General features: G+C 37.1%; 1 protein-coding gene across 2 annotated transcripts in view; it reads right to left on the reverse strand.

Annotated features, from left to right (window-relative positions):
- Positions 1 to 6,115: 6,115 nt before the first annotated feature.
- Positions 6,116 to 21,583, reverse strand: part of LOC105690113 (dual specificity tyrosine-phosphorylation-regulated kinase mbk-2) — a 91,731-nt gene continuing 76,263 nt past the window's right edge. For both annotated transcript variants that reach the window (XM_020854684.2, XM_012407665.3), the window contains 9 exons: positions 18,028 to 18,201; positions 9,966 to 10,122; positions 9,636 to 9,852; positions 9,200 to 9,298; positions 8,952 to 9,110; positions 8,663 to 8,801; positions 8,267 to 8,582; positions 7,954 to 8,083; positions 6,116 to 7,823 (listed from right to left, as the gene is read on the reverse strand). In XM_020854684.2, the coding sequence (XP_020710343.2) occupies positions 7,361 to 7,823; positions 7,954 to 8,083; positions 8,267 to 8,582; positions 8,663 to 8,801; positions 8,952 to 9,110; positions 9,200 to 9,298; positions 9,636 to 9,852; positions 9,966 to 10,122; positions 18,028 to 18,201 (1,854 nt within the window). In that variant the 3' untranslated portion in view covers positions 6,116 to 7,360. The remainder of the gene's footprint in view (positions 7,824 to 7,953; positions 8,084 to 8,266; positions 8,583 to 8,662; positions 8,802 to 8,951; positions 9,111 to 9,199; positions 9,299 to 9,635; positions 9,853 to 9,965; positions 10,123 to 18,027; positions 18,202 to 21,583) is intronic.

Genomic DNA, 21,583 nt, shown 5'->3' on the forward strand with positions numbered 1-21,583 from the left:
GCAGGCTTAATCATATGCATGCGACGTGTTGCTTTTAAAAAATCTTGATCATGTTTCTGTTATCAATCAAACTAGCGATTTGCGGGAGCTTGTTGGTGATAGATGAATAAAAAGGGCAAAATAAATTCCAACACGTTACTAGGTATTCTATGGATTTGTACACACAAAAAAAATTCCTCGCACAATGGATGTGTCACTATGAAATTGATAAGAGTTCTATGTATATCGACCTAACATTTCATTACTTTAAGAAAGTACATGATCCATCGCCACATGATAAATAAAGCGTGTATATTTTTTTCATTCAGTGATAAATATAACGATTAATTATGCAGATGCACCGATGAGTCTTGTGTTTTAGACGTACGGCAGAGTTGCTTCGAGGCTGCCAATTCTCTTCCTATAACAGTAATAGAAAACGTGAATAATCATGACTCAACTAAATTACCGATTCATTGAATGATTATGTTCGACGTCAACTTTAGTCTGTTCGGTAGAAAAAATTGAGATATCTTGATGGGATTCATCCCTAACTCAATTTAATCGGTGTATTCGTTTTCCTCACTCAATTGATCTTCTTATTAAAATGATCCAGTAATCATTTTTCGGGTTCTAGAGATGACGAAATTGAGGTATCTCCATTAGTCCTGCGGACAGTTCAACCAAGTCGGCAGATTAGGGTGTCTATAATGATTTTGATATACATCAGCAAAAAAATACAATAGCGATAAAATTGTTTGGTACCAATAGCACAGTACTATGAACACTTCAATACTGAATTTTGAAATGCCACAAGGGTTCTTATGAGTTTACCTGTTTTTTTCGAAGCGCTTCTCATGACCCAGTTAGGTGTAAGGACATTTCACCACTGAAATACATATGTAACCATCTGGAACGTTCACTTTTCCGTCAAGCTGCCTTTCGCAATGCTCCCCATCACCAGAGCGAGCTTTCCAGTATTGCAATATTCGGGCTCATTTAACCCTTGGCTCCTTCAAATTAATCTCCGGTGCAGGCGAGTTTATTTCGGCCACGCAGTTTTTCGATCTTATCGGACTGCCAGATGCTTCGGTTGTTCATTGGACAATTTTGAATCAAAGTGCCCAACTTTGCAACATTCTACTCCACAACTCTGCCTGACTCATTGTCAGATCCTCCTACGTTGCAATTGACGGTTGAAATAATTTCAATTTTTTACAATAAACCAAATGAAAATCTGATTCTGCTTGACAATAATTGATCAATCCAAAAGTGAACTTCGTGCTAAGAGAGAAAAAAAAACTCCTTCTTATTTCTTTATTGGTATATTTACACACAAGATATCGTCAAATCCTTGTCATCTTACTAACAATAAGTGATAATATAAAAGATTCCAATGTGAAATGAACAACCAAGAATAAATGATGGAAAAAATGATGATGCTGGAATATTTATATCAAGTCAAGCAAAGTGTTACGATTGTTTTTTTTTTTTTCCTCAATGATACAATAATAAGTATACACGATATATTGAATTGGGAGATAAGTTTACAAATACCTACATAATTAAATACTATATATCGCGAGATACAATTTCCCGTGATAATTTTTATCTATCGTCATTCATTTATATGTGTTTATTTAATTTTTGTAATATCCTAACTGCGGGCCGTAATGGAGCGTCGTAATTTCACACCACCACACTGCATCGTTACTCTCGTGCATATCTTATTTATGTATACTTTTTGTAAATTGCGTTACGTATTATATACAATCCTAATATGTAGCCTATTGTTAGAAATTCTAATTGTCCAATTTATCATTATATTGCACTATAGCAAGACCCAATGTTTTTGCCAAAAAATGATCAGTAATATATTCTCACAGAGAATTGTAATATGCACATCGTCGTGCATCGATTAGGTCCTTCCATGATAATTTTGAAGGTAAATGTTCACCTCTGGCACGTAGAACTATAAAGTATAAGAAACCGCGGTTAAGCTAAACGTTGGATAATGCTACGGCCTCAGAACGTACAATAATTATTTTTTTAACTTTATAATTCATAAATTGAATATTATCGCTTAACTAACTTATACATGACGCAAGATTACGCGCATATGATTGTCTACGGTCTAATTGTCTACTTAATTAATTATATTTCAATTCAATGTATTTATTCGGATTTGCTTTATTTTAAAAAGGAAGAATTTTGGCAATAGACTTAAACCACTATACGTATTGTATCATACATTTACTTAAATAGATTTCACAATTACTGTTAAATTGTTATAATATTAGACGCCGCGTCGAGCTATTATTGATCGTATCCTTATATTGTTAATTCTAACGTTGTTTCGTACATTTTTTTTCATCTAGTTCTCGTTTCTACGTACGCCAACACCAAGGGCGATGACAGGTGGTATTTGATTTATTTATTTTTTTCGTGTTTCATCAATGTTTGATTTTCATTGAATATTAAAAATTTCGAAACGGTGTAGCTGTAGTGATCATCGATTACGAATATATTTCACAGAATTTGTTATATCACATTACTGTATAGCCTACTTCAGTTATATTATATTGCCAGCTGACTACTTGTCGTAACAAATTTCCGTAAATAAGAAATTATCCGATAGGATAGGCACCCCATTCCGCAGACAATTTTCAAGTCAATTGGTCGGTACATGTAATACTACGATTTGCAATTTTCAATATCCAACCTTATTACATTTAGTTATAATACGTTCTACATTTTTTTTCTCCCAATATTAATTACTATAGGTATACAATAGGTATATGCGGTATTCAGTTAATAATTTTATTCTAGTAATAGGTATGTATGTTTGCAAGATATTACAAGTATTCTCTTCTATACACATAATTTTGTTCCCACTGTATATGTAAATGAAAATGACTAATAAAAACGTAAAACTGTACAGTTATTGAATATCGATCGTTCTCAACTACCATAGTAATAGATTCAATTATCGTCGTCAAATACGTCAGAGTCTGTCCGATGCGGTATGTGAATCAGTCAACGTTCCACAGGTCTGTCCGTCGTGCATTTATACCAAACTGATAATTTCATCAGGCTATAATATACTTGTATATTTTACACATCATGCATGTACGAAGGCATGTACCTAAATATACACTGAATCGCCATGCTCAGCCTATCCGTTTCATTACATTCTTCGATGAGAACTGATTCTACAGGATTATTGTATAACATGTGGTACGATTTACTATTGTTTAATTAGATATTCATATCCGATATTTAATCACAGAATGTATTCAAATAAGACAATGACAATGAGATGTATCTTCTTACGATAATCCCTGTACTATATCATGATATTGAGTAGTAATTTAAAAATATTCAATTATCAACGTCTGCAATCCTCTACGCGCGCGGTGATAAACCTGACAAAATCAATTGATTCAAATCAATAATCACTTATACACTTGATAAATTATACATAAATCATCGAAATCCGGAGTTACGTTTAGCCGAAAATTATTCACACTTCATAGAGCATTTCTACGAGAAATTCAATACAACGATAAATTTTCTAATATGAATATAAAGACAAATATTCATTCATAATTGCTAATAAACTTTACAAAAATAAGTTGCAGCTGCTAGTATTTTTATAACGCTACGCTTCTCTGGTCTTGCTATGTTTTATTGACAATTCTCTGAATATTTTGATAGTATTGATGAAGTCTCTTAATTTTTGAGAGCTTTTTGATTTAACGTCAGCCATATGTAGCTGGTTTAGTCGCATGTTAGATTGATTTTACTCCGTCAAAATTTCGAAATTAAAATTCTTAACCACAGAGGGTCTGGTCATACCCTAAACGTTATGGACTAGTTGATCAACTAGTTATGAAACTCGTTATTCGAAAATTGAAACATCTATTATTATTATCATTATTATTGTTGTCATTATCATCATCACTATTACTATTATCATTATTTTCATCCGACAGTATCTAAAACGTACGTATTTATTCGATATTCGTACTTAGGATTTTTATAATTAACGATGCTTGTTCTCCGACACTACGTTTAATCAACTACGATGTATTCATCTCATAAACTTTATGATGTTTTTCAGTTTTACTACTATTGATTGAAGATTTGTAAGAAAAAAAAAAAATATGTATATGTTAAACAAAAGCTGAACTGTTCTAGTTTATTTTACTTTGTTCCATGAATTTCTAACGTGATGATCGATTATAATAAAAGTTACCCCGTTCGATTAGTACCTGCAGGAATTTATCTATGTTTTTTTTCTTTTAATTCTATTATACATCACTAAAAATATCTACGGTTCATTTGACGTTCAATCTCCAAATGGCGGTAACACATTAATTATACAATGCGTATAATGCGAGTATAGAAACATTCTACGTAACATTTTTGTTATTCAGTCTTATGTCACGCGGGGCAAATTCCAGTTGACTTTCGAAATATTTCGCTAACGCTGCTCCTATGATTGTAGAATCAGGTATTTCAAAGATAAAATAAAAATAGAAAAAAAAAAAGTGATCAATAAAAACTACGAGAACATACCCATGATTTCACGGTTACGTAGGTAAGTGAACAATCATTCCGGTACTATGGTAAACAGTTCGATGATATCGCAAGCTGACAAATCATAGTTGTAGCTATAACATTGTTAGTCATCAGAGAGCTTGACGAACAGCGGTGGCACCAATTGCTTCTTTAGCCATCTAAGCGATGAAGTAAAAATGATAATTAAACAGCATGAAGTGAAATAAAATCTTTCATTCGTTTAGCCCGTTTATTAAGATTCACGGTAGCGATTAGCGCCGTCGAATTTTCATGAGCGTATCTATAGGACAGACGCAATTCCGTTTAGCTATAAGAAAAAAACTTTATTCACAAAGGTGATACGATCGTGTCAACCATTGAGCGGTGTATATATCTAAACGTTCTATGCTCGGGGTTTTGCTGATGTTTATGTTCGTAAGTTCATTCATTTGCTTCTTTTTTTTTTTATTCTTCTTATTCATTCTCAATAAAACATAATTATTGAATAAAAAATGTAAAGTTTTATATATTTTTCGTAATTGATGATGAAAAGAAAATCAAAATGCGCATTCGTTGATCAATATATAATTAACAATGAACAGTAAAAATAAAAATGATGGGGCAGTGGCGAACCAGTGTTGATAAGAAATAATCTTAATCATATTAAAATCATCATTACATAATAAACTATCTAAATTTATGATATCCATTTACTTACATATCATATATTCATTTATGTACGTGTATATATATGTATATATGTATAATATGTAATGCAATGTATACAATGTATGTATGTATGTTTAATGTATTCAGTTACAATATTATCATTATTATATAATATGTATAGTTCGTAACGGTGTATGATTGTATTTTAATATTATTTGATAATGATCACGTAGTATCGATGATATAATGATTGATGATGATGAATGAAATAATAACAATGGATTAATATTAATAATAATGCTAATGCTAATAATAATAATAATAATAATAATAATAATAATGACAATAATAATAATGATAATAATAATCATACTAATAATAATGATAATGATAGTAATAATAATAATAATTGTGTTAAAATTAGTATTAGTTATATTTTCAATATTGGAGATCTAAGTAAGACAGTGGTAGTGTAATATCACAATAGTACTAATCAGGCCTTGAGCCAGTTTTGTTTGAAATACCCGACAAAACTCATCGATTTTGATGAAACTACTACACAGCCTCGCCTAAGTGTATACATAATAGTTAATAATAAGTATATTATCTGTATACATTACGTTTATTATAGTATGCATTTGAGAAATGTTTCAACTATTTTCTTTCACAATGTTTATATTTTTTTTTTTAATTCAAATAACATAAAAGTATACAGTTACGCAGTCGTTGATAGTATTTTGATCGGTTGTAAAAAAAATTGCATCCAACAAACATAAATAAATATTAAAATTAACATAACCAAGAGAGAAAGGTAAATAAATGAAAAGAATTCGTACTAAATAGTTTTTTCAAAATTTGATGAATACGTGAATATGTAATGGTACATGAGATTTTTTTTTTTTTCATTATGTTACTGCATTCTTGCTGAACTTGAGTGCCGGATAAAACTAGTTGTTGTTCCATGGGAATAGTATAAATGTTACTGTGAAACACCGAAATCCGGAGAATGTCGACTTTCGCCGGTGAATGTCAACATTCACATAGTCGATTAGTGTACGTCCGAAATATTTGCTAAATACCCTTATTTCTGACTCAAACCGGTAGATGTTGACATTCACCATGCAGATCATGTCGACGCACACCTTAGGGCGTAGAGGGTCCGAATGTACAACAATGTAATGAAATATTCGATCTTTCCGACCGACGTATTTGGTATCTGTTGACATTCACCGGTGAAAGTCGAAATTCTCTAATTTCGGTCATTGCCGGTAACATAAACATACTACAAATGAGAAAATAAAAAATTAGAATGAAATAAGATTCAAAAAATCTGCTTGCACTGTAATGAGATCCCGCTGTCGAAATTATACATACATCTGTGTGTTATAAAATCGCGTAAGTATTCATTTATTTATTTATTTTTCCTTTTGAAAATTTTGTTATATTCATTCATGTGTGTATGCATGTATGCACGCAATCAGTCGACCACTGATTTAATAGCATTCAAAACACTAAACTCTGGATACATAATCACTTTAGGCTTGTTATATGTATAATATATTCGAGTAGTTTTCATTAACTCTACGTAGATTATTTTTTCTGCGAAACCATCTGTCACATTTTGAGGAGACGCGTGCGCTATTAGGCGTTATTCGGCTTGTAGTTTGTGACCATGAATTCGTTTGCGGCACGTTCGCATATCCGAGTTCTATGCATCAATTTTCACTATTTTATACTTAGGACACGTCACAGTCGATGTTTCAGTATGTATATATTTGCCCCTTTTTTAGTTTTTATGTAATTATTTTGGCCTCATAGCTCATTAGCTGTTACTCAAAATTGCTCATTACTGCGGGCAACTACGGCAGTAATTCTAGTGCAATCAAAATGTTGCACGTTATAATCATTAGCCAGCCGCTGGCCATTTTCATCCGTCTATATTATTTTCTCCACTCTTTTCTTATCCTACACCCGTACGACGTACCAAGTTCCTTCAAACATCATCTAGTTGAATAACTTTTATTTTAAAGTAAAAGAAACCAATAAGAATACAATGAAGACGACGACGAGGACGAGTTGCGAGTTTGGATGGTTGGAAAAAAAAAATTTTGAAACGAGACGTTTAAAAGTGGCTAGCGCATACCTGGCTTCACAATATCGGAGGCAAGAAAGTGCCAGAGTCATCTAAATTTGGGTCTAAACTTGCAACTATGTCACCTGTAGATGCGTGTCTAGGAGCAGTCGGTTGAACACCACTTGCTAATGCGTGGCTACTGGCAGATCCGTTAAGTTTACTTTTCACCCCAAGGGTGTTTCCATCCGTGGTGTCGATCGGCGCTGATATTTTCGATACGCATTTTTTCCCCCTGTACAATCTGTAGAGGGAATATTGCTGCTGTGGATCCTCCATCGTCGTCGCTCGCTGCCTAGGTGCGGTAACAGTTACAGTTTTCGCGTGAGCTGGCTGAGGAGGTTCGACCACCGTACTGACCACCGAACTTACGACAGAGGAGGTCATCGCCATGGAAGAACTGAGGTTTGAAGATGAAGAACTATTCAACCACTCGTGACACAAGGCTTCTTGCGGTGTCATACGCTTCTTTGCGTCCCATCTGAACAAAAATGAGAAGAAAGATATTTAGGTGGTGTACCGATATTGTGTTCTCAAAGTTATCGTAGCTGTAACTTGGCGTTACGATTATTTACACAGGTTTCTCTGGGATTAAATATTTTGCCACTCACTCTAGACATCTGCTAACAAAGTCCACGAAAAGTCTGTCTTTGCAACGTAAGGCTACAGCAACGTTCTTGCTTCCAGGCCACCTCTTCTTTCCCTTGCTATTCGTCAAACACCGAGGGCTTCCTTTTGAATCTGTAAAACAACGCACAAAGTAAATAAAAGCTATTAACGTTCAGCTCTCTCAGAGTTTCAATAGGTAACTATGAACAAGAACGGTGTATACATCAAAGGAATCTCAAGAATAAGACGCTAAATTTTCTAAAACAAAAAAAAAAAAAAAAAACACCAATTGAGTTAGTAATGGTAAAAATTTACCGAAAAAGAGTCTGCGTCGCGAAGCATGACTGATTAGCTGCTCCGGTGGCAGGTCTAGAACTTCCATTACGCAAGCAAGTTGTTCCACTTCATTTTCACCGGGGAAAAGTGGATACCCCGTGTAGAGTTCAGCCAAAATACAGCCCAGACTCCACATGTCGATCGGTGTGCCGTAGGGAAGTCCGAGAATTACCTCTGGACTTCTGTAAAACCTCGATTGTATGTAAGTGTAAACACGTTGGTGGCTGTAGCATGACGATCCGAAATCGATCACTTTGATTGAGCTGCTTCCCCGTTGTTTGAGAAGGACGTTTTCCTGCGTTCATACAGTGGCGGTTATTATGGTACGAATGTTGAGCCATAACACTTCGTTAGTTCGTCAATAATTGTACTTACAGGTTTCAGATCACAATGAATGATGTTCTCTCTGTGCAGCAGTCTTAGGCACTGTATAAGCGAATTTGCGAATCGTCTGATCAGGCTCAGACTGAAACCTTGGTAGTTGTTTTTCTTTATTAATTCGTAGAGGTTCAAACTGTAACAAGATTCATGAAAAGAAATATTATTTAATTGACGCAAGTAATTCAGGTTAATTTATTTGCTTTGCCAGGGAACGTGGGAAAGTGAGAGTTCCAGTAAAAAATAGCACGTGTAATTATATCTGTAAAGAAACCGCCGAGTTTACCTCATGAGTTCAAAGCTGATGCATAAGTGATTCCTGAAGTAAAAGTACTCCAGCATGTGAATGACGTTATGAGAAGTGTGAGCTTCTTGGTCTTTCTTTCTTAAATGGTCCAAGATCCTTACTTCGATAAGAGCTTGATGGTGAAACCTCGTCTTGTTTCTATAAAAAATATCAAAATATAAATAAAAATAAATGTTATCCTTGCAATAGAAAATGCGATTACATGATACCAAGTCCTTGAATCTCACCTAATAATTTTAATAGCGATGTGCTGCCCTGTCTTGTGATCCAGCGCTCGGATTACTTGACCGAAACTACCTTTACCAATGACCTCAAGTATCTCGTACCTAGAAAAAGAAATAAAGTAAAATGAAATGAGATAAGCATACGGTATGCGGGACATACTGTAATTATTAAAACTTGAATAACGGCTCTAAAGAACAGGGAACAAATCTTTGGGTTATAAATGTAAAAAAGTCGATAACAAAAACCACTTTTTTCCGCTATCTCGACCGCACAGGGTATACTTTGGTAATCACAGTGGCTATATATGTATACATAGGTATGTATAAGCGTACAAGCTTCAGCTTCCACGGTAGTAGCAATCGGAGCAGCAGCAATTTTACTCCGGACTTACTCCGGTTTATCAAACTAAATAAGTAAACTTCAGAAACGGTGATTTACCTGTATGAGATATGGTCGTGTAAGACCTTATTATAGCTCCCGTTGTCGTCATCGTAACCACCGTTTTGTGTCGCGCCTTCCTCTCCGTGTATTTTGCATGCCTCTAATCCCAAGTACCAAATTTCAGAATATTTCTCCACCTCCGCCCTCTCAAATTCCGTCATTCTGGCCCCATAATATTTGAGCGCCTCCTGAGGGGTCATGGGCAATCTCCTCCCTGAAAGAAGTAATTTCAAACATAAGAACCAAAAAAAAATCATTCACACGTGAAATAACTGTTCAGAATATATGTATAACCGATAGAATGTAATTAAAATTGTGATGATTTACCGTAAGCGTCGAAATGAGTGCCTGCGTGTAGAGGATCATGGAGCATATTGTGGTTGTTATTGATGGTAGAATTGTTTGCATTGTTACCATTGTTGCCGTTATTGTTATCATGTCTCTCAAGTCTCGTTGCTTTGGCTAATCCCAGAGAAGTCAATTTCTGAAATGATAAAAATGAAAGCAGATATGAAAATGACCGTAAGATATCGACTGGTCGCAGAAAAATTACGGAATCGATCCTATACTGATCATTTTAATATTATTTATTGCCCATCTTCGAAAACAGTTTCAGTAACGAAAAGTTTCTATCAAAGATCACGAAAGGTCGGAATTCATCGGTATCCGAAAGGCTTGGTAACCAGCAAATGAGACTCACTATAGTCATCGGTATGATATTCGCGACATTAAAGTGTTTCGAAAGAATTTCAACAATCATTTTTCGAAAAATTCTCCGACAAAACGGACCGCAAATAAAAACGCAATAGAACGCTTTAAAAATCATGCGAAATTTGATCACGTCGGAATGTTGAAGATGCGCAGACTCGCTTCAAGATGAACCTCAACCACCACCATCGTGATACAAATGTAAATATATATATATATATGTACATGTACCATTCCTATGTAATCCACACATAGAGGTGTTCCACTGCGCACATACACACACAGAAACGGCTACGCCCTAGACTCGATTTTCTATGCAGTTATGCGGCTTGCCTTGCGGCATCTTTGCAGTGGCCAGTGGGTCGTGTAGGTAGCGGTTAGATAAACCAACTACCTTTCTAACTTAGCTATATGATTACGGATCAGCATAGTAAATACAATATACATATACCTATATATAATATGTACCCGCGAGTACTGTGCGCTGTAGGTACCCACCAAACTTTCCGTTGCTTTCGCGCTGCAATCATACAGTTATATATTTATACCCGAGAAGGAATTAGCAAGGACATTTTTTGCCAGATTTGCTTTTCCTTCGCAAGATGGAGGGAAAAAATTTGTAAAAAAAAAAAAAAATTGAATAATACATTGGTTTCGAGCTATCCGAATCGTCGGTGGTGTATAACAAAATTGCAGGTTTTCGAATGACCGTTGATCAAATCTCAATACGGCCTTCGCTCTCCAACTACAGAAGTTTATTATGTGAACCGGATATGAGATAATTCTAATATCGTCATTTCTCCTTTATTTGGAGTTAGTTGGAAACTGTCCTCTGCGGCTTTTGTCGGAATTACTTGCTTCCTCCAAGTATATTGCTTATACGTGTTTCCTACCACCTGGGGTATTATGTGTAGCATTGTATAACGTGTACGAAGTACCAATATAATGACGCAAGAATCCTGTGTGACGTTTTTTCGTTTTTTTTCTTCCTGTCAGAAAATGACAGCTACAGACCGTTTGTAACGTATTTATCCCTCGCGATTTCCGCGGCTGCAGTAGCATAATGGTTGAGTTTATGCCGCTGTTACACCGTGAGCTGCATTACTGGCTAACTGAAATGACGCAAGTAACAATCTGCGGGTTTCGGTTTGATATCTTGCCCGGATCATGACGTTCCTTATAAAGTCAATCGTCATTCCAAGAGGGAATTGCTTATGTGGTGCGTTCGCGCTGCAACAATGCGAGGACTCGTCGAAATTTCTCTCTCGTTTGTAACAACAAAGAGATATTTCATCGAGAGTTTTATCGTACGCTTCGGAAATCGTGATTAATACACCGCAGGTATATACAAATGTAATACATATTATACGTATGTGTAATTCCGCACGTGACGAAAATCACCCATGTTTCGCATTTTTTCCAATATAGTACAACGTTAACTTCGACTGTTATGAAATTCCTTTTTTTCCACCATCAAACGAAGAGAAGAAAAAAAAATCACGAAGCTGCAAATCACGTTGACACCTATACACACGCGAATATTTGAATGAATATAATCTACTCCGGAATCTAAGGTAAATAGATATACATATATATCATCGATAACAAACTCAGTTCATACTCGATTAGCCGATGGTGGCCTGAATCTTTATACCTATATAAGTAACGTAAACCCGCATCCGTACACCGTATAGAATCCGAGAAAAAGAGGGTTCCACATTTCCTTACATATACTTTATAAGTACATAGAAAATGCACCTATGTACGTACGTACGTATATACGTATATATAAAATACATAAGAAATCACTGCGAGAAAAATCAGCTCGGAGTACAGATAGAGGTCAGCTGCCTTTGAGTAAAGAAAATTGGAAACCCGGAACTGACTGAGACTGCTGCCGCTATCTTCTCCTCGCGTACGTTTGGTTCGACTTCTTTTTTTCTCTCTTCTCTTTACACATGTACACCGTGTACGTATGTCTGCACGGGTCATTCGCTCGCGGACACGATTTATGCGATGAAACTATCTAACGGTTTCAAAACTATACACGCCCAATATTCAGGTCAAAGAAACTCTGTAGGGCGACTATTTTTAATTAAGCAACTTTTCGTCAACTTTTCATCGCTCGAATGATCGATCCATACGACGGATTATCAATCTCTGCATGATGATCAGTTCCACGCGTACCGTGGCGTTTTGACATTTTTTTTTTTTTTTTTTTTTCGAAAATCTAGTACACAGTGATTACTCCGAAAGAGAGAGGGCGAACAAAAATCCTCGTCAATTCCCCTCCTAAGAGGATTCGCATACAAGTTCTGGTCCGTATGCGCTTAAAAATTCGTACATCCTATATGTATACAGGCGCGCAAGCTGCATATCGTTCAGCGTCGGCACGTTCCGTTTAAATATTATTTCAATTGCTATTAATTGGCGGAGAATTTGCGAGTTGGTCTGTCGTATGAATTTCGTGGGTTCAAGGGCGTATCGATTAAACCGTAGAACCGATCGTATAGACCCGGTGCGCGGACTGGACGCGAATTTTATCGGCTCGAAGAATCGGCTGCTGTGAAATTTCTTTAACTGGATGTCGCGAGGAATTAGAAGCCAAATAATTTCGCGATCGATTCAAAGAATCGTGTTGCCAGTCGTCGTCGCGTCGACTCGGACATAAAGGAAGAAAACAAAATGGAAGCCACCGAAACGATCGAAACACAAAATTCGGGCGAAAGAAATAACGCGAGAAAGGTTGGGGGAGGTCGAGAGATTTATCGCCGCTATTCTATATACTTCAGAGTCACGTGTAGAAAGATATATCCGATAAAAAGTGATTCCTGCACCCCTTTCTCCGGCGTATAAATATATCCTACAAATAAACACAGGCGTATACAGGCGTATCGCTTGCATATAATTAGATGGCGAACGTCTGTTTATATTGACATCACTTCCGGCGTCGAATACTCTCAAGAGATGAAAGAAGGACGTCGTCACGTGACTTCCGTCGGTATTCTGTGTATGCAGCTATACATAATACTCGGTATATTACTGCAGGGAAAACAATGCCTTTGTAATTGACGACGTCGTATAATGTACGCTTCAAGAATAATAATCGTCAATAACCGAATGCAACGTTCGCGGCAGCAAAGATTCGACGGTGAAAAAAGAAATTTTCGATTATTTTTATACTTCGGTTTAACCGTGCGCGCGTCAACGCATCTCTGTTTTCTTTTTCCTGCGCAACAAAGCTTTTTCAATTATAATTCATTATGTTATATAAATTACAATACATGGACCGAACTGCTATTTGATTTTTTTTTTCTTTAAATTCGTCGAATGACATTCAATTTCGCGTTGTACAATAAAAATAAAACGACTTCGTCGATACGGGAATCGGGAGTGCTGTAGGCGTTGATAGTCCTTGCTTTATTGCATGGCCCTGGGTGAGTTGCGTCTACGGAATGTCGATTTTATGTTCACAGCAATTTAAAAGTGTGAGCCGGCAGGAAATCACATCCACCGTGATATATTCACCGGTTATTATACGATTTTAAATACGATCTGACTGCCCCGCAGCAATAAGCCCCGTACGATATGGTACGTACGAATAACCTGTAGCGATATCTATACGGGAAGAGAATTTCCAGCCCGCATATCGTCCCGCTCCGTCGTCGAGGTTCTTTATCTCCGTTTCCCCGGCGAAGCAGCCTCAGCAGCGGCGATATTTCGAATCGTTTTACCCGGCCGTTCTTCGGCGTAGCGAACGTCGGGGGAGGTTAAAAAGAGAAACAAACGAACAATCAAAACGACGACTGATTTTACACGGGTGTACACCGTTCGCCGATATAAGATCGTTCGAAAGTCGAGAAAAAAAAAAACAAAAAAAACAAAAAAAAACAACGAAAAAGTATCCGCACAAATCCCACGATCCATGGGATCAAACGAACAAACGAACGTTTATCGCCGATCCTAATTAGCGCTTGATCTACGTTTATGCCCGACACTCTTAATACGTTTAACACGCCTGTAAACGGCTGTGCAAAAGAGCGGCGGTACGTATACAATATCTGATCTCTGGGAGTATCAGGGAAATGTGTATCAGTCGTTGAAAAAATAAACGGTAGATCGCGATCCTTGCGACGAGCGCCTAGTGTTCTCAAACCCCAAGACCTTGAAAAGAGATCTCTCCCGCCGATCTTTGCGGTGGTCCGTACGCAACGACTCCAAGTACATCGGCAGCGTCGGCTGAAGCACGAGGTGCAGGAGCAGCGCGAGCAGTTCGTGCGGAGCGATAGCGTTAATGGCTTCTGTCATTATACTTTCGACTTTCTTTCCTCGAACTAAAGTACCTACCGAAGTACCTAGAGATATACATATACATATACGTAGTATACGTTTCGTCTGTCTCATCATCTGGCGCAGCGGCTCGAGGCCTGACCCTGAAGCAGCGGCAGCTGGGTAACGCCTATATGCAACTGCACAGAAGTATATTATAGGCGAGAGATATAGTCGGATATGAATCGATGTGCCAGTGACAATCGTCGAAACACGATCGACCGTTTTTCAGCTAAATTTAGCTGCGGGGTAAATTTTTCCTTTCAAAATTATACCGTTGATCCACTTCGGGCGAATCGACGACGACATGTTCCACTTTCTTCGAAGGTTCACTACACGATACGTATGTGTACATATATGCGAGCGCAGTGATAGGTATACAAATTCCGACCAATTGTTCGCTAGATTTTCGTCATTATTACCGTTATTATCACCGTCGTTGCGCCCGGATAGGTGCTTTTCACCGGTTACGATTATTGTTAACGTTATACGAGCAAATTGAGATTTACAAGCGTTTCAAAGAAGGCAGATTTCAACCGTTGACGCGCGCACAGCTGTTGGAAATAAAGCTGACGTTTAAATGGGTCAGAAAAAAACGCAATTAAATAAAATTAGTTTTCACAGCCCGTATGCGTAATTCGAGTTTGTATTTTTAAACATTTCATTATCGTATACACTCGGGAAATTTACAACGAATGATATTCAAATTCCCATTGACGCATCGAATGTTATTGTTTATCAGCGTTTATAATTATGTACCTCCTGTGATGTACAACGCGACGTCGAACGCAATGTTCAAAATATAAACGCATCGATCCGATCGGGTCAATGTCGGGTGGAGATCGTGAATATTTTCACGATTGCCCCGTACGGGCGGCGTGGAGCGGTGGTGAAAAATTGGCCATTAAGAGAGGTATACGTATACCTATACGTGTGAGATAGATAGATGAACGGATAGCTAAATACATTATACCTACGTATGTATATATCTGTCCATATACTTATGCTAGGACGTGAGTCTCTTTCATTTCAACCTACGTTTCTGGCCTACGCGAAATCTAAAAATTAACGCGTTTAAAACTTTCTGGACCAGGGTTACCGAAGAGTTTATAGTACGAAGGTTACGTTACACGTAACACCGACGGAGCGAATTGGGGCGTTTCAAAAAATCAACGACGCGTACGGCAAAATGACAAAAATGAAAGAAAAAAAGAGGAAGGGATGGAGATAAAAAGAGAGAGAGAGAGAGAGAGAGAGAGAGAGAGAGAGAGAGAGAGAGTGAAAAGGGTAGGAAAATGAGCAACCGATACGAGGTGAATATAGGAATGTTTGAGATCAGAGTTTCTCAAGCTATACCTACGGTAATTGCGCGATCACGTAATCTCCCCTGCTTCGCCACACGTTTCCAACGTGTACGTACTACGTACAACGTTGATCACTTTATTTCCTCACGGTCTCCTTATACGCGGTACAAGTACATACCTACCTACAAGGTAAGATGTAATTCTTATAAAACTGCAACTAACGAAGGTTCTTCGAGGATGAATATATCAATTATACGTCGCTGCAGTACGCGCTTCTGATGCCTCGGAATTGCGATAATACGAAAAAAATAATTGATCGAAAAAAAAGAAAATGAAGAAAAAAGCGAAACCGAAGACGAGGGTTACCGAGCCATAAAGTTTAAAGACGTATCGCTATTCGTGCAATTCAATTTGATTTATTTTTCTCTTTTGTTTCTCGATTTTGAGCCTACCCCGCGTTATGAGTGCACGCGACGTCGAACACGCTGTACGTACGTACATAAGAGTACGTTATATACGGGGAGATTTAATCAACGATATAAATAAGAGATAATAATCTTTAGTGGGATGCAAACCGCGGAGGCGCTTTCTAAACTCGAATTCTGATCAGCTGTGTTCCTTGCTACGCTTGTACTCGTATCTCTATTCTGCAAAATTCTCATGCAGAAATGCAAAAGCGTACATTGCGCGGCGGCGGCCGCGGCGGCGATGGTGGTCACGTAACAAAATATGTAAGATGTGTGTACATGTATATAATAATCTGTTCTATGTTATAAGGTATATTATAACTAGTTGCTTTTCTGTTACTGCGGTTGCAACACGTCCTCGTACCGTAGCGTTCGACGAGCGTTGAAGAAAAAGAACAAAAAAAAAACAAGCAAGAAAGACGAAAAAATTGAAGGTACAAACAAAAAGAGAGGTATATCCATAGCTAATAAATACCATAGATTGGATAAATGTACAGGGTATACCGCACGGCACGCTACCGTATCACCTACTTCTTAATTATGGTTGTATAACTCGCGGTATATAGGTAAAATAATTATTACACGTGTTACGTTATCACATTATAATATACATATAGGTAAGGACGTACGTATGTATACTATATGTAACTCGTCTCACGTCCTCGCTTCCCAAATTCACAATCCGAATCCCAAACTTACATAATCAAAAATAAGTTTCCTCGATTAGGTATGTGAGTACATACACAGATATATTCATGTACATACTCACAATTATGTAGTTACCGTACAATGATAAAAAAACACGTAGACGCATTGTACAACTTTGAGACAATGGCGAGAGAAGTAAAAATGTGGAATAAAAAAATAATTAAAACAAATCAGGACAAAATTTAGTGAAAAATTTATTTGTTTCTTCAAATTGATATGCCGAGGTAATCTTCTTCGGTGGTTCCCGATGCCAAGTCTAAAGTTAAACTCGAGTAAACAATCGAATAAGAGAAGACCTTGACGAATAGGGTTTCAGGAATCTCGCGCGGCTAATGTGGTATGCAACTGTTACAACTGTTACCTACATTATATACGTATGGGTTTCTTTAAGGGGCAGTTGAGAAACTTCGAAGAAAACACGAAACTTTTCTTCTTCTGGAATTAGACCTTGACTGATGACTTCGCGTATACGGACTGAAATCCTGCTCCAGACTGGATCTTTTTTATTGCCTTTCTTTCCGTTTATTTTATTTTATTTTATTTTTTTCACTTTTTATTTTTCTAGTTTGTCTTTCTCTAGTTTCTAACTTTTCCACGCTAATTGCGTCTGGGCTCTCGTCGCGATCGGTATAAGGGGTGTGCGGGGCGAGTTTCTGATCGATGCGTAAAATTGGAGATTTGACACCTCCTACCGTGGGATCTACGCACCATTTGAAATGGGAATACAGAAAATTCCTATAAAAAATGTGGCGCCGTTTCATAATTGTGATTCACAATTTATGAATTATTATCATATCACAACTTGCGGAGATCGTGAATATAAACTGCAGTTGGATTAAGGTGAAATGGAGAAATCGGAGAAAATCGTCTCACCTCGTGCGGTACTGATTTATTCTTAGTTCGGCTAGCGTTATTCGAATTGTTGATCGACGACAGCGAGGTAAGGGTTGCCGATCCGACTCCACCGACCCCACCGACGCCAACGACCGTCTTGCTTCCAGCCTTCGTCCCACCTCCACCAACATCTTTGTGCAACGCTCCCGGACTCTAAAATCAAGCAGAGAAAAAAACGAAACTAATTAGTCCGCGTATTTCAAAATACCTATAAAGTTGCTCGCGATCGATCGATCATCGATTAACGAGTATATGGATCGAACTGTGGCTAGATAGTGAACTGAAACTGCGATTCGCTTCATTTCATTTTTATTTTTTTTCTTTCTTGTTTTTTCATTTTTCAAACTACAGGGTCAGATCGTTACAATATAAAAGAGGAATGAAAAATTGCTCAATAAATAAATAACCAGTGGATATAACGATCGTGATTTACGACGGTGGAACGCATATAGCGTCGAATTGAATTTCTTTTTCTATCTCCTTCCCTCCTTTTTGCTCTGTTTTTTTCTTTTTTTTTTTTCTTTCTCCGATGTGCAGTTATCGCACTGCACATGACACATTATTATACCATATGGAGTTACATGTATCTGCAGGTGTGGTAATTCGCTTAACAACAACCAAGTTCTCACTGTTACAAAACAATAACAAATGGAGCCACGTATGTACGTAAAATACCTATGCAAATACACACACATACACACCTGAGGGATATATTACACCGTAATTATATTCGTTTAGCGCGAATTGCAACTCGTGCGTTTTTTTTTTTCTTTTTTCTTTTGCTTATTTTCCTTTTTGTTTTCTTTGCTACGCCATACATACCTCACAAATGCGTATACACATGTACAATACACCTGTAGGTATAACTGCAGCTATGTGAACACTCGTATACAATACCGATGTATACACTATGATAATTCTGATAATATTGTTCGCGCGTCTATCCGAAGTTCACTTGATCTACAACGTGAGTATGTGTATACCCATGCGTAATTGTATTACGAAAGTTAATGTGGGATTATTTTTATTGTATGAAATTACAATGCGATTATTTAACTGTAACAGTTATATAGATATGAACGATATATGTATGTACGTATGTGTATCATATGTGTATAGAAATCGAGCAATCGCTTTACTTTCGTTCTCTCTGTACATATGCGCATACATATATGCAGTGATATCTACTTGTAAATAAGAATCTGTGAATTATCTTTGATCGTCACGGAAAAATTGATCGATACTTTCTTTATTTTTCTTATTTTCTTTTCTTTTCTAAATACCGAGAACGCAGATCATACTCGATAAATAGTGTAAATGGTATACACATTATTAGGCGAGAATTGATCGTTTCTTCTGATCAAGTTTATACATATACTGCAGTCGTCGTCGTCGTCGTCGTCGTCGTCTTCGTTGAGCTGCAGGTGAGAAAAACTCGCGTTTACCGTAATTCTGATGGGATGGAAAGTGTGAAAGGCGTATAAATTATATCAGTTATACTTATGTACACGATATTTATAGGCATACGTCGGATAAAATCGTGACCGCTTCGTGCCTCCGGTATCTCATTAATATCGCGGTGATAAGTGCAAGGAGCTAGCTAATATTCCGTAAGTGAATTCAAGTCATTCGCACAGATGAAGTGCGTGCGTACGTAGGCGCGAGTTAATTAGCGAGGAAATTTCGAATTATTATACATATTATACCTAATGATATTTCTACGAGTTTCACAAGACGGAAGGGATGGGGAGAAAAGAAATGAAGAAAAACTATCACCCGACGTTGGCGATGAAACTAAATAAACGAATAGAAACAAAAAAAATATAGAGGAAACAAATAGGTATACGCACGTGACGATTCTTCAAATCGAAAGACACGGGTACAAGTACAAATTGGATCCAATTAAAATAAAATTCTAATGAAAGTATGTCTACTCTCCACATATAGGACTGAGTGAAGAAAAATAATTTTAATAATTCGAGAAAAAGAACTATTTGAAAATAAAAAGAAACAAATTTAACGGCGAAACTCTCGTTGCGACGATCGTTACGTATCGATTATCTAAACTTTGTAAAATAAATATGATCAGAATTATCGACAATTAATTAGGTTAGCGTGACCATAGCTACAGGTGATGAAGATAATGATTCTTAGTATCCTCTTATCACTCGTTTGATGAACGGGTTTCATACATTCTACGAAAGGTACTTTATTATAATACCGAGAGACTTGATAAATCAGACCCAAAATACGACCTCTTTATCCGAAAAAGAAAAAACAAAAAAACTGAAGAGCGGAAAACTAGGGAGAAATTCGAGGACGAGAAGAAGAAAGAATCACCGCAACGTCTGGATGAAATTATATCATTTGAATGTACCTTGTGGACTCTCTTCGACTGATTCAGACACATGCACTCAAAAATAAGTTCTTTAACTTTGATCCTCTTTTTAACCATATTCTTTATTTCTGTTCAGCTATCGTTTTATCGTCATATATTATTCACCTTCATCACTTCGGTTACACGGGTTATAAAAACGTGCAAAAATTTGAAGAATTCAACCAAAAAAAAAACTATTCAAAATCACTTCGCATCGCTGACGTGGACGCGCACGCGAGCCTTCGAAATAAAACGGACATTTTTCCACCCACTACCGTAAGGTGCGCGGGATCCACATAAGTTTCTCGATCGAACATTAGCTAAGAACTGATATCGAACGTATCGATGCGTGATTAATAAGACATCAGGTCGTCGTCCACCAGTGGAGGCGATCGCAACGACGAAAGCAGCATACACCGCATCAAAGTCCGCAATTAATTTCGCGCATTGTTATCTCGATTTCTTGCGAGTCTCCCGATTTCTTTGCTCCTTTTGTTCTTAGTATTTTTTCGTCGTCGTTGTTATTATCGTCATTTTACCGTTGACCCTACCGATCGCGGTGCGATAAGGTATCCTTAATTTTCAAACGGATTACATATCGCACTAATTTCTTTCTCGCAACCAATGGCGCCGGTATGTATATTTAATCAAATCGTATCGTGAATTAAAACGCAACTAATTCGCAATAGAGTTTTTCACGATATCGACACGCCGAACTTATACTATACGGATATTATTTACCGTACATCCGATTTGGGATTACTGTAAGCAACGCATAAGATGACGATATTATACATGACTCGATATAACGAATTCAAGGCTTTCTTTTTCATCCTTTATTCAATTGAATTTTTTCGTTTCATTTATTTTTTATACTCCGTACGTACATATGTATACCCACGTACGTAAATAGATTTTATCTCCGTGTAATCAAATGAATATGTACCGGAAATGAGTCGAGATATATTAGAAACTGAAAAAGGCGTTAAACGCTGTGGTGCAGTTAAGGCGTTTCTTCCGCAGAATTTAACAGAAGGTCGATCGATGATTATAATATGTAAAAATAGTCTGTGAGAACGACTAATTGCCACGATTGCGATCACGAACGTATGTACGTATATTTTACCGCCGATTTGAGATGATTGTTTTGTTTTTTTT

The sequence above is a fragment of the Athalia rosae genome, chromosome 3, assembly GCF_917208135.1.
Source record: "Athalia rosae chromosome 3, iyAthRosa1.1, whole genome shotgun sequence".
Taxonomy (NCBI): Eukaryota; Metazoa; Arthropoda; class Insecta; order Hymenoptera; family Athaliidae; genus Athalia; species Athalia rosae.